Source organism: Pangasianodon hypophthalmus, chromosome 1, assembly GCF_027358585.1.
Source record: "Pangasianodon hypophthalmus isolate fPanHyp1 chromosome 1, fPanHyp1.pri, whole genome shotgun sequence".
Classification (NCBI taxonomy): domain Eukaryota; kingdom Metazoa; phylum Chordata; class Actinopteri; order Siluriformes; family Pangasiidae; genus Pangasianodon; species Pangasianodon hypophthalmus.
The window spans coordinates 24,422,212-24,437,085 of NC_069710.1; the positions used below are offsets into that span (position 1 = coordinate 24,422,212).

The 14,874-nt window shown below is 37.3% G+C and overlaps 1 protein-coding gene across 8 annotated transcripts in view; it reads right to left on the reverse strand.

Moving 5' to 3' along the window:
* The window catches only part of pou2f2a (POU class 2 homeobox 2a), a 41,311-nt gene that overhangs the window by 6,021 nt on the left and 20,416 nt on the right, over positions 1–14,874 (reverse strand). For 4 of the 8 annotated variants that reach the window (XM_026940160.3, XM_026940159.3, XM_053236350.1 and 1 more), the window contains exons 2-9: positions 4,117–4,173; positions 3,968–4,002; positions 3,822–3,881; positions 2,012–2,122; positions 1,123–1,377; positions 656–761; positions 427–518; positions 204–341 (exon numbers count right to left, since the gene is read on the reverse strand). In XM_026940160.3, coding sequence (XP_026795961.1) covers positions 204–341; positions 427–518; positions 656–761; positions 1,123–1,377; positions 2,012–2,122; positions 3,822–3,881; positions 3,968–4,002; positions 4,117–4,173 — 854 coding nt within the window. Of the gene's footprint in view, positions 1–203; positions 342–426; positions 519–655; positions 762–1,122; positions 1,378–2,011; positions 2,123–3,821; positions 3,882–3,967; positions 4,003–4,116; positions 4,174–10,132; positions 11,084–14,874 lie in introns of those variants that run through there. The other 4 variants (XM_034306997.2, XM_034307004.2, XM_026940161.3 and 1 more) reach the window with 4 other exon arrangements.

The following is a 14,874-nucleotide window of genomic DNA, read 5'->3' on the forward strand; positions in this document are numbered from 1 at the left end:
TGTCTACTGCCATCTAGTGTACTGATAGCTGCAGTACATTATCCTTCTATCCCCCTATCCCCTACCCTGCTAACCAGCAGGAATTTCATACAAGGTCACAATGTGACTATACATAAATAAAATATGGTAGTGATTGCTTTGGATTTCATACAGCTCTATTATTTTTATGTCAACACATTGTGTGTGTTTGTGTGTTATTCTACCTGTGTGAATCCAAGTTTGATTCTTCTCTGTTTAAAGGTGCGGGCAAACTGTTCGAGCTCTTCCAGGTCACTTGGCTCCTCGGCATGAGAGGTCACAGGGGTCACCGTACTGACACTGCTCTCCATGACCTTTTCTCTCTGGTAGAGAAATACAGACACAATGAACCTAACCAGCACATCTCGTGCTTGGTGTCTGTATACAGGCCTAAAGATCTTGCCTTACCTGTGCTTGAAGACCGAGCGTAGGAGGAGCAGTGAGGAGACCCCCCTGGTTTTGCTGAGGTAGTGGAATCAAATTTGGTGTCGGTAGCAGCCCTGAGAGAGAGAAAAAGAAAATCAAATTTGATCAGTACAGTCTCAGAGAAATGTTTGTCTGTTCCAGATGTGCTTATGAAAATTGGTATGTATTAATGAGACTTGTATATATCCAGTGCAGAGAGCGAGGATCCCACCTTGCTGCCCTTGCTGTGCCTGTGGCAGAAGGAACTGTGCAGGCGAGGGCAAAGGATGCCCCGGGACGAGGACCAACTGCTGCAGCTGCAACAATTGCTGGATGTCCTGAAGAAGACAAGGACAATAGGTGAGTTTCACTAAAAGTTAGTGAAGGTTAATGTACTGATTGAGTCTTCAAGATCACAAGTCAGACTTGTGGCTGCAAAATCAGTCTAAGAAAACAACTGGTCACTGCCCCACTAGACGCTGGTACGAGGGCTCTGAAGAGAGTCTAGTCTAACTGGTGATAATGCTGTTCTCAAGACTATAGCTGAGTGCAAAGTGATTTATTTATTCATATATAAAAAGTTGTTATTGAGCTTAATGGCATGTTAGATGCAAGGAAGGTGACAAATCAGAACACATGGGTTTGTGATGACTGGGTCTGAGAAGAACATGGTTAAGGAAAGCCTGTGACTGTGTGTACCTGGGCAGTGAGCTGGATTGGTTGAGATAGGGTAAGCTGGTGAGGAGGGGGCAGGACAGGAGCAGCACTTTGCTCCTGAGCACTCTTTGATTGGCCCTGCAGCTGGGGCAGAGCCGCCTGCTGATTGGCCTGCTGCTGCTGCTGCGTTTGCTGCTGATTGGCTGCGTGAGCTGCCTGTGACTGCTGCACGGCTGCGGCCAGAAGCTGCGCTTGCTGGAGGAGCAACTGCTGCTGAGCGGGCAAGAGAGCAGTCAGCTGGAGTGAGACAGTAAAAGGCAAGAAGGAAGTCAGGAGCAGAGGAAGAGAGAGTGCAGGGGAAGAGAAAAGGAGAAATCCTTTAGTAAGGAAAAAGAACTGGAAGTGCAAGAAGCGCAAGAAAAAAAAGCAGACACAAATCCAACAGCTGCATACAGTAGGATCTGAATGTCTGGGTCCCCCACTAAAAGAGTTTTTAGCTTTTTGAGAAAAAAAAGGCCTAAAATTGAAAGTCCCTTGTTCACACCTTATTTCCTTCCTTTTGTTTAAAAATATTATCACATATACAGTAGTATTTCATTTAATGCTAATGCATGCTTTTAACGCTAAAACGTCCAGATGGTTAGTACTATAATCTATGCTTTATAGGTATTTATTCTAATGCTTTCTGTAAATATTGAAATGTGTCTTTACATTTATCAGTAAAAATGATATAAATTGTTTCATGAATATAACTAATCAATGTTATATTAGTCTTCTAATTAGGTCTTCTTGCATACACATACAACTCTTACATTCAATTCTGGGTGAGGAAGCATGATGGCGGTAGAAAGCTTAGCGTGAACTAGACTGAACAGACATCGCAACCATAGAGTGAAGAAAGAGTGTGTGTGTGTGTCTGTGTGTGTCTTACTCCTGCCAGCTGGCTTCCTGTCAGCATCAGCTGTGTGTGTGAGAGGGGTGTTTGAGTGGGCGTGGCCTGAACTGAAGCTGGAGACATCTCTCCACACTCCTCCACCTTGGCCTGAGAAGGAAAGGGAAGCTGTTTTTGCAGCTGTACACCATCTCAAGCACATTCTCTCAGATACACTCTTCGGAATTCAGACTTAATGTGCGATTATGCACGCTTCAAAAAGCACTCTGCAGTGATGCCATGTTATCAATGGAAACTTGCAAGGCCAATCAATATCACAGGGCCATGATATATCAAGGCCATATTAGGGTCTTGCTTTCAGTTCTCCTCAGCTTGAAAGTATCTTATATAAGAGCAGTTTTGTTGCATGATTTCTACAGGCACACCTAGCATGGTTCAAACGTGCTATTTCAGAGAGGTTAACTGTTCCAAATTTCATATGATTTGTTAGGATTGAACATCCTGTGAAAATCAGCCTTAACCACATGAGTCCTTCCCTCAGAAATACTGTAGCATTTGAATGTGCAGGTATTGAGATTTCATAAGTCAGAGAGGAATATTGTTCACTAAGGTTGCTAATTATGTTGGATCCATGTTGTTTTTGCACACTTTGGGCAAAATTTAGGACATTTCTGTGGACAAAAAGCATATTTGCCTGAGAAATCTTGTCCCATTTCTTACATCCCAGTTCTGTGCATGTACACTCTTAATGTCACACCACTTACAGGATATTTAACCCCAATTAAGATGAAATACAACAGACTGAATTTTACCCATTAGAAATAATAACAACTCAGATGTGACTATTACAGCTGATGTGTAATTACACATGGAACCTCATATAATTAAGAAAGTCAATACAAAACTAGTTAAATCCAAAATGTTTTGCTCTCATAGAGTCAAGGAATTACTTGATATAAGTACTGCTCTAGAGTGAAACTCACAAAAGTGCAGTCAAGAAGACAGAAAATTCTACCACTAAAATAGAAATGAAATTTAATCATGTAGGATTATGAGAATGTCACTGCGCTTCCAGCGTACACAGTTCATAAAGGGAATGAAAGGAGCTGTTTTGATTTTACCTACTTTAGATAGATAATCTATTTATTCTGACCAAACTCATTTTTATTCAATTCAATTCAATTTTATTTGTATAACGCTTTTAACAAGGGACATTGTCACAAAGCAGCTTTACAGAAATATATAAATAAATTTTACAATTATATTACTGTTCACTGGATAATCAATGCTTATTAATATTCCAACAATACATCTGCCACATCCACATGTACCAACGCTGCAATCACCTCATTTAGCATTTGCATTATGGTCATTTATAGGCTACAGTTTTGTCTACAAGCTTACAGTATATGAGAATATTCCAAATCCAGTGAAATAATTTCCAACAGGAAACAGACTAAATAAATACCATTAGTTACATAATGCACATAAGCAATGTGTGCAGCACACCACATACTCACTCATCAAAATCTATATGTTCTACTGATCATGGGATGTGTCGATTAGTTTAGTCTTGACTAAATTCATGTCCCAGAATTCCAGTGTGTCCTGTAGCCATTAGTACTTTGATTTAAGGTTTGACGTAGGTTTCTTCCTTCCTGATTTCCTGATTCATAGTCCCCTTTGTATCTATCTTTTTTTTTTGTGTCTAGGCTTTATATCAGATTTCAGCTTTTGCACAAACATCACATACACACTTACATATGATTCTACATATCTGTGAATCAACATGCAAATCAGCCTGAGATGCAGGGAAAAAGAACACACACGTTTCAAGTGAGTCATTTACCTTGTTGTTGGCACTTAGTGTTGGAGAGAGTGAGAAGGGGCTGATTTTCATTGGCGGAATCTATTGGAAGGAAACAGGTTAGCCAAATGGAAAAAATGCAATCATCAAAATTATAGTAAAACCATTACTTTAAAATAAAGGCCTACCTGATTATTGGAGTCTGAACCATTTCTCTCTGAATCTGAAATGGATACACAGGTAGAGAGAGAGACATGAAATATCAAAACCAGCAGCTGACCTAACATACTTCATGACTGACTTTCTCACTCACACATACACACGCGCGTTAACATACCTCCTGTATTCTCCATCGGAGAGTCTTCGACCTCTATTGGCTTTGACATTCTGATATCTACAGAAGAAAGACAAAGAGCGTAATTAGATGTCAAAACTTGAAGAATTTTAAGAAGAGCGTTATCAGTAGATAAAAATGACTTGCTGTTCAGAGATAAGGGTAGCAATGATAGAGAGAGTTTAAAAGCCAAGAAAAAACACCGTCACTGCAAAAAGAAGTAATTTGAAAGAAAGAAAAACAACAGAAAGGGAAAAACCATTTAAGTGTCTCAAGGCAAACCAAAGCAAGAGAATGGATCCCCAGTTTCCAAGTTACAACACTCAAGAAACCTGAGCTCATCTCATACTGACTCCAAATTACACACAATTCTCATAACAGCGAAGAGGGGCAAAGTATGGGCAGATATGGGAAAACACAAGTGCATTTCACACGCACTTATGAAGCACATCAACTCAAGAGAGCAATTCAAGTTTGTGTTCCCACTGAGGCATAAAGAAAATCAGATTCCGTGCCATGGCGTTTCATTTACACAGGATTTCCATTTTGTGTACTGATCTTAAAGGACATACAATAAAATTACAAGCAGAGATGTGGCGCTATACAGTGGACATATACCTTGATAATAAATAATTTATATGATTAAACCACAAGTATTATTCAGTAGGAAAATTTTATATGTGTCACAACCTTTATTGTACTAAAAGATTTTAAAATTGTTGCCTATTTTTTAAAGGACAGAAACGATAGAAGAATTTAACTGCCCTTGCTTTTGCAGTAATTTGTAATTTAAAGTCATCTTGTAGATATTAGCTTGTATGATTACTTGAGGTGCTGCTGTAGTTAGACGTCGAGGAAAAGATCATATTTGGGAAATGATTTCATATACAGCTGTCCTAAAATGATTGATAGTGTATTTAATTTGGGGCATGTGGAGTCACATCATGGGCTCTTTATCTGAGGCCAAAAACAAACTTACACATAAGATTTACTTTTTTTTTGTTTCATTTTAAAATGAGGTGAAAAAATATTTGGAAGGACAAATAATACATATACTGTACAGTCAGATGTAAAATAAAGTGTGTATGTAAGATATATAAAGTAAGGTGTGTACAGAATTAATTAATTAATTAAATGTATTTACTTCACTGTTTGAAATAAAGAATTTAAAAACAAGGATTTTATATTTTACATAGCACAACATACCCTGATTCTCATTATTAGATGCAGAACAGTGTAGAATGAACAATTCTAACAGTACATACTCTGTGTTATATATAATTAAAATAAAGTTATGTCTATCCACAAGAGGAAGTAAAATTTCTGCATACATATATATTTGATGAAGTCTGAGAAATAAAAATGGTCTCTGTTTAAAATAAACACACCTCCATAAGACACACATTCTCACACGCACAACTTAAACGTAGTTTCTCATACAGACACACTCACTTCCCTTTTGTGAAATACATGCAAATAACCCCAACGACTGACTAATTATATCGGCCACCTGCATATTAAACGCTTCCCTACCCCGCTAGCTGTCTTTCACTATCCTTCCACACATTTCACTACTGATTCTCATTTGAGCCTTTTTTCACACTTGGTCCTCCACAGGAGTGGACAATGTTCTTAGACGTTATACTTAAGTGAAAGTATAAATAATGTGTCAAAGTCTTCCTCAATTCAAAGTGGAAGTATTCAGGCAAAAAAGTGAAAATGAAGAGTTGCTGTTCTGAAATGTACTCAAGTATTAAAACCTATAAAGCAAATATCTTTACCTGGTGAAATTATGAATGTTATGGTTTCATGATAAAAAGTACTTTATTACTTATCTAAAACTATTAGAAGATTACTTTTGTTTCAAAGCTATATGCCATTCAAAGTTTTTTATTTATTTTTTAATAGAAGTTGACGTAAGACTGAAGAAGTTAGTTGCCTAGTTAATTTATGTTAGCTACTGGCATCAATGCTAGTCTAGCCTGGCATTAGCAAAGAAAACTTAGTTAAATATAGCTAGTTAATGTTACTAAATTAGCTAAACTTACCTGTACATTCTTTTTTTAATTAGATGTAGTTGTTTAGATGCATTCTAAAGAAAGAGACACCTTAATTGTAAGTCTTTGCTTACTCCAGCATATTGAAACAGAGGTAAGACCAGGGGCGCTCATCCTTAAGTTCCACGCTCCAGTCCGTTGGCTTATCCATATTCAGACACACACAGATAGCTATAGTGCTAACCACATTGTGTAACATGAGAAGGTCATGACCAGTGATGAACTGTCACGATGCTTGATAGGTTTTTTCTAGATTGGTGAACTTGACTGGGTGCTAAAATCAGCCTAAATAGTGTACAGTTACTGGCTGGATGAGAGAAAAAGAGACCTTCCTGATTTATAAAGAGTACTTTGAAGGTCTACATAAAATGTTAGCAGTAAAAATGAAGTTCGTTTCTTCTTGGAAATGTAATTAAGTAATGTACAAGTATTAAATTTCACTAATACTCAAGTAAAGTACAAATATACCAAAATAATACGTAAGTATAGTAACAGTACTTTTAGTACAGTTACTAAGGTATTATTCACCCCTGGTCCTCTGTTTGACACTTATAAACCAGGTTCTGGTCCTCTAGAACGCTAGAGAATCTATAATTTTGTCTCAGTGGTAGAACTCACTACTCACATTTATCAAAGTTATTATGCTTATAAACAATGTCATCTGTAATCTAAGGAAAATGGGTCTATGGGTGGAAAATTTAACACTACTACTACTACTACTACTACTAATAATAATAATAATAATAATAATAATAAACTCTGTCTGGCTCCAATAAATAGCTAAATGGAAAAAATGCAATCATCAAAATTATAGTAAAACCATTATTGTACATATTTAAATAAAATGCTTAATTTTTAGAATAGTTTGTTCGTAAAATAAGTCTGTTCTGAGGAGGTCAGTGAAACTTTTTTTACATTAAAGTGGTCCCTGTTTGTAAACAGTTTGAGAACCGCTGCTCTAGAAGATGCCAGGAGTGCACAGCAGTGAGTGATAAACATAGAACTAGGTATAAGAGTGAAACAGTACGGAAAAAGTCATGGTGTAATGAAGCGGATTACTCTTGAGTATGTTATCAAAATGATGCAGAAATACTGTGTGTTTATACTTGAGCTCTGTTGCAAAAAAAAAAATCTGCTCTATCTATATTTGAATTAAGTACTGATGTGTGCCATTATAGCATTCCTTATTACTGTACACCATCATACTGCTATATCATCACAAGCCAAACATCAACACATGATGGAGATAAGACTATTAACACTGATGGACGTTTGTCCTTGATATGTCAGTCATCTTAATGTTTTTGAATGTTTTTTTTTTTTTTTTTTGCAGATAATGCACTTTTCCATTAAAATATCATTTTGGAAAGGGAGGAAGTGTGGCTGGAGGAAATCCCCGCCACTGTCCCCTGAGTCCTCAGGCCACACTCGGAGTAAAGGCAGAAGTCCTGACTTAGTTTGGGGTTTAGAGAGAATTTTGGACAATATTTTGAGATTACGTCACAAACAGATTATTTTTTATATATGTGTATGTGTTTGCAGACTGTGATGCTGACTCAGAGGATCTCAACAACATCCCAAAATTTCCAAATATGCCTCATATTATTGTGTGCGGCAGCCATTTTCACAAGCAAATCGTTAGTAGAAAGGGACGTATTGAGGTCATTAGCTATACACTGATTTTAATGTAAATTATTCTGGGTTACAGTACTCACTAATTTAAATGTTACTTGGTTAACTAATAATTTGTCAGAGTTCAGTCACATTGTGTGTTTGTTGATAGTGGTCTAGTTTCATATGAAGTGATTGTGGAGTACATACATGATGGGGTATGTGTATAAGAGGTCTAGAGCTTGTCTCTCACTTCCCTCTCTATTTCCCCTCAGGCTGGGGGGAGCACAATGTGCTAAACCAAACCCTTACTGTCAGAAAGGCTATTATTAATCTACTGCACGCCACTAAACACACTAATATTAACACTCTTATATTCTTCCAGTAGAATGTTTCTCCTCTACATTGCAAATATAGGCTCAAATTCTACCATTGTGGGGTGTTTCTACTGACTGATGTATTACAGTAGCTAAATAATGCTATGACTACACTTAACCTTACCTGTGTAATGCAAAAGAAATCTTTTACCTCTTTTAGTTTTTTAAGTGCAAATATACAAATGTAAAAGAGGCAAATGTCCAAATGTCCCAAACACAAATCAAATGCCCCAAAACTCACTATAATCATGGGGACATTTGGTTCCCCCTACATAATATTAAAAAACATACACCACTCATACACAGTTAAGTTTATACAAAGCCACATCTATTTCTTGTATTATCACTTCATCATACACCACATATATGTCACCAGAACATTCAGCATGTCTGTGTGTGTGTGTGTGTGAGAGAGAGAGAGGGGGAGAGACAGAGAGATACTTATACTTCAGAGGAAAAAATTATTTGACTGGTGCTTTAAGTCAACATTTTAGATCAAAATATTTAGTTATAATTAACATTCTTTCTGTTCTTTCTCTTTATTCATTTGCATGCCAAGGTTATCATCTGCAAAGTTTAACCTAATCTTCTAAACTCTAAGGAACCATTGACATTTCCACACTTTTCTTTCATCACTTTTAGAATGTCATGTTTAATAAATCATTCTGCGCATTTGCGCAGTTAATGAATAATATGCTATATGGTTTGGAAATACAGTATACATATCACAATACATAGTATGTGTATGGTCTACTGTCCAGCTTGGACTCAGTGCTGGAGATGAGGAGGAAGTACAGAGACAGGGACAGAGGAAACACTGCGTCCTCCACACACATACTCACACTCGACTCCTACTCTGTCACACTCACATAAATGCGTTCCAACACACTTAACTCCTACTCCCTCACATGCATACGTTCCAATATTGTAAGAGCATACAACCACCAAGCAGGTCATCACTCACAAACACATACACAAAACTACGGTAGCACTTGATATGTTTCTGTAAAAGATGTGGTATACTGCATTAGTCAGTTAAATCAAGTCACACATACACAGAAGTGATGGTGTTAACTGGTTCTCTCACCTAGAATCAAGCTGTCAGATTTTTTTCACCCTATAAAAGGAGTTTGGCCTATAGTTTTACTAATTTTGGATTTGACTAATTCTACCATCACTCCTTATAAAAAAGTGTTCACATTTCTTTCTCTGTATACACATTACAACATTACGTACAATACAAACTCCAAACTCATCTCTATTTATTACCACACTCTATCTATTACCACACAAAAAGGGGGTTTTGGGTGTTCTTTGGACAATTAAGGATTCTTAGCTTCCTCAAAGGTCCTACTTGGAATCCCCTGTAACAGGGAAACACTGCTGTAGGCCTCTACAAAGATCCATGAAGGGTTTCCCCACAGCAACAAAATGAAGAGTCTGCACTGTCAGCAGTGTGCAGTATACATGTATACCCATTCATACTCAACACACATGCCTTTATTACTTGTGAGCAACATGACTGAACACAACTAAACAAGTTCGTAAATCAATGTAATTGTAAATTTAAACCAAAAATCTAACCCAGTAGCAGTTATAACAGGAACTCTTAATCACCATCCTTGTTAATAGGATTTATAAGCAGTTTATCAAAACTCTTCCAAATAATTACGACTGATATTAGAGGCCTAATACCCCAAACATAAGCAAAGATACAAAAGACTTTAAAATGTAAAAAGTATGTTTTACAAATACATTAGGCTTACCCACATTTTAATACATTTAGATCTATCTCTCTGTCTCTCTCACTTGCTTGCTATCTCTTCTTGTACTAATTATTTGGAAAGCTTCTTAAACCTACAGCTGGCCAATAAATATTGGTCCTGTCCCCGTCCTGTCCCCACCACATTCAGCATATAACTGACCCCAAAAAAAGTCCAACCTGGTAACCACACAGGAAGCAAAGACACATACCTGGCAACCACAAATGGGAGTAATCCATCGCTGCTATAGGAGCCGTCTTTGTCATACTGATACTTATGTGTGCACTTGTTTCAACTCTCCCTCTCTCTATCTTTCTCTCTCTCTCTTTCTCTATATCTCGCTCTCTCTCTCTCTCTCTCTCTCTATCTCTTGTTTTCTCCTTCTCTCTTCCTTTTTACACATCCACACACCGCTCTCTCAGTCTTTCTCGGCCCCTGTCAGAGTGTGGCCAATAAGGAGGAACAAACTGATAACGTAAGGGGGTGAGGAAATTGCTCCCCACTCCTCCCTCCATCTCTCCTCCCTCTTCTCCTTCACCTCCTCTCTCCACTGTGCCCTCCCACACCTCCTCCCAGTGGCTGCCCACTTCCTGTGTTGAAGTGCACACTTCTGTAGACACAATCTAATATTTATAAAGTGAATTTCTGTGTTCACGTTATGTGACTCTTTACATATAGCCTCTTCTTAAAGATGGCACTCAGGACAGAGGAAGTGTTACAGACGTATGAAGTGGCAAGTAGGCCGGCGCGAAAAGACGACCGAAGAAGTGAAGGAGGAAGTAAACAAGTGAAAAACGGTGGGCAGCGTTGGGTTAGACGAGGAGAAAGAGGGGGCTGAAGGGTTTGAGAGTGGGACGGCCACACTGACGAACAAGATGAAAGGATAAACAGATGAAGAGATAGAAGCAAAAGAGGGGGAGCGCTTTTGTCACTGGAAATTGCTGGGGCTGCTGGAAAGAGTCACTCACGAGCCACAGTGATACACGGTCCTCACGCACACACACACACTCTCACTCACGCACATGACTTACTCTTTCTTACACTGGATCTCAACTGTGTATCACTTAGCATATCTGACATGACACCACACACTTAAAACCTCAGTGTAAACAGCAAGAATGAGGATGTGTGTTCCATTTGTAGCTTTGATTTTCCACTCTGACACACCTCTTGTCACGAGAGTTTGAAGTTCAGAGGACATAACCCTTTTACAGTAAAAAAGTCCTCAGAACAAGACATTCTTTAACATAGAGCCTATTTTAAACAAATATCCTTGTTTGTTTAGGGATTTTATTTAATGTAGTAGTAACATATACTCCTGGGGAAAAAATGGGCCAAGCCCAAAATGGAAAGTATTAATAAGACTATTTTAATGGTCTTAACAACACATCATTGGTCAGAAAATTAGCGAGAATTAAACAAATGCACTTCTGAGAGCTCCTGTGCCACCATTTGCTCGTTTACTTTTGCGGCAGTGAACTGTTTGTTTGGAGAAAAAGCTAGAAAGAGGGAAATTCACTTATATTCACTATAGTCGTCTTGTACACAAAGGTAAAATCATGATAATGATTAAAATGTTTGATGTAAAATTCAAACTAACACATGTCTGCGTGTACAAAACGTTCCAAAACTATCTTCTGGAATGTTTTTTTTTCTTAAACGATTAGTCATTATTCGGTTTTCTGCCACACCTGATGCAGCCCATCAAGGGCCACAAGGCTTAAACATTTAAAGAAATCAAAGGGAAAAGCTCCCATACTAACTTCCTTTATCTATTTGTTTAATTCTTGCTAATTTCCTGAACAATGATTTGTGGTTATTTTATGGTTGAGCCATTAAAAGCTTAATAATGAAGGAGTACACACGTTTCTACTTGCTGTTCACATAAGCCACAACTCAATTTAACCCGTGTTTATGACATTTTGGGCTTTCTTTTTTCCCCGGAATGTACAGACGGGTAAGACGTGTGAGGGTAATCCTGGCTAACTTACTTTAAACCATTACTTTTAGCTTCATTAAAATATCACGCCTTCAGCTGTTGGTTTATTATTCAGTTATTCATCACAAAAAAAATGTATCCATGATAATCTGTGTCATTACAAATTCTGATAGAAATCCTTTCCTATTGATCACTCCTTGTTTAGTTTAGTTTATGCCCACTATATGAATCAAAATTAATATAAATCTTTAATACTTTTAACAATACTTTATAACCAGGCGTTGGATTTGGATTATATAATCTTCCAGTGATTTCGGGGTCAGTGATGTGGGAACAGTACAATTCAAACTTTAACAGGGATAACATAGAAATGTAATTAAAGTAAGGTTTCGATAAATCTGTTCCTGCATTAAGGCTTTAATAAACTAAACTAAATAATAAATTAAACTGGATAAATCCAGTTGAGTGGCCACAGGTTAGGGTTTCAGCTAGTTTATCACAATAATATACCTTGTGTTTCTTTCCTAGCATTGGTAAATTGTTTAAATTGAAAACATTTTCCTTTAACGATAAAATCTATACATACGCAGCACTTTAGGACTAGCTTTACTGTATACATATATTTTGGAAATGAAAGCATTTCTCTCTAAGGAAACATGAATCATCACAACTATTTTCTCAGGTGTGCTATGTAATGATTTATACTTTCCGTCAAATCTTAGCACTGGAGGAGTTCACACGTTTCTACTTGCTGTTCACATAAGCCAAAGGTGAACTCAATTTAACCCGTGTTTATATGACATCTTGACATTACAAACATTACAAGCATTGACATTACAGATAACTAATCATGAGCAGCTGTTATTTCATTGTGGATTAATCATAAACAAATGCGGCATTAAAAGTGCCTTCATATTATTAGTCTGTTTCGTCAGTGACAAAGGCATGGACTTTTATCACCATCCAGGCCTTTTTCATCAGCACGGTAGGCCAGCGAGTTTTATCACCCAAAATTAATACCCATCATCCTATAGGGCTGTAGGACTCAAGTCCGGTCTTGAGCTGTTTTCTGTATTGACTTAGATTTGTCTTAGTCTTGGGCATTGGTTTCATTAAATATAGTCTTGTAAAACTAATGTTTGTATGCAAGGTTTTACTAGAAGTAATTCGTTCTTGAAAACATAGCCCAGTCATTAGCACAACACATAAATACAGCCAACTAGTTGACAGAATTAGCAAAATTGGTTCAAGTTCAACTAATTATTTAAGAACGGCGGTTGACATCGGCTGCTAAAAAATCTTGTTTACCAAAGGCAGGGTGAGAAACTATGCTTTTTCTTGTTTTGTCGTGAATTCGCAAATCATGCAGTAAAATAATAAAATGTATATTTATTTGTAATAAACAGATTTGGAGTGTGAACCCCGTTTTTTATGACTAGAGCCACATCAAATATCAGTGGCTTCCATATGCCCAATAAAACTACTAATGGTGACTTAATTATATGCCTAAATCTATTGTCCGGAAATATTCTGTGGGATTCTGGGTAATTTTCAAGGCAATTTGCAATTTCTTCCGCCATATATGAAACTGAAGTAAAGGCTTGGCCTCAAAAAAGGATGTGATGGTTTTAGGTCTCAATCCAGACTTCTCTTGCTTTCATTTGGACTTGATCTTGACTTGGCCTTGACCTCCTTATGGCTCGGTCTTGTCTTGATCACTGCTAGTCCTCTCCTTGGACTTGACAATGACGGTCTTGACTACAGCCCTGCATCATCCCATAACCCCATGATCCTGATTTAGTATTTTATAAAGTGTTATTAATGTATGTGGGCTCACAAAACTCACACTGGATTCAGATTAAATTATGGGGTTGTGGGATGCTGGATATTAATTTAGGGAATACTCCGGGCCTCACACACTTCATGGAGGCCTGGATGAATTCAATCATGTCCAGTATCACCAAGAGACTGATGGGAACTGATTATTATTCCTAATAACTGAATCATTTAAATACTCACATTGTGAAGTTAATGCTATATATTATTAGTTCATTATAAATTAAAGCCTTATAGACAGTTTCTCATGTTCTCCCTGTGTCTGCATGGGATTCCTCAGGGTTCTCTGGTTTCCTCCCACCTCTCAAAAGCAGTAGGTAGATTAGCTATGCTAAATTGCCCCTAGGTGCAAATGAGTATATGAATGTGTGTGCATGGTGCCCTGTGACGGACTGGAATTCTGTCCATGGTGTATTCCTGGGATTGGCTCAGTTTCCACCACCATGCTGACCAGAATAAAGCGGTTACTGAAGATGAATGAATTTACACATGAATGAATGAATGAATGTTAGCATGTATACATTCAGTTTTTGTTCTTTTAGATGTTGGTGTTATTGAAATACAACCATAAATTCTATATATTCATTCATGAATTAGGACTTGATTATGAATTAATGAGTAATTTAATGTGTAATCATTTAGTTTATATTTGCTATTAGTGTTTCAGTGAAATATTAGATGGTGATTAGAAAGCTACATGAGGAAGAATATATAAGTTGTTTATACAAGTACAGTATATTATCTAAGTTATAATCCAGGTAAATGTAATTCAGTGTGGAATTAAAAACCAACCAAAAACCCTAGACATTTTATTAACTTAATTGACCTTGACATTTTTTTTTATTATATGGTGAGTACAATAAAATGTACTCTAAATGTACAGTACTGTAATAAAGTAAATTATAAAATAATGTTTACTGGGAAAATTTATCCAAACACTGCTGTATGGCATGTCTGTGATGTTTGCCATTTAATGTTGAATGAGAGTGGATGAGAAGGTCTTGTGTTGCAGTACTGCGTGAACATCAGATGGGGGCAGCAGTGGATCTAAAATCCATCTGGAAATCCTAGACTCACTTTTCATCAAGCATTCATGTTTTTCACTGTGGACATAGAGTTTTAATATCAAGTGCTGCCTTGCTGAACATCGTAAGTGTAAGACCATTACCCTCTCAGTG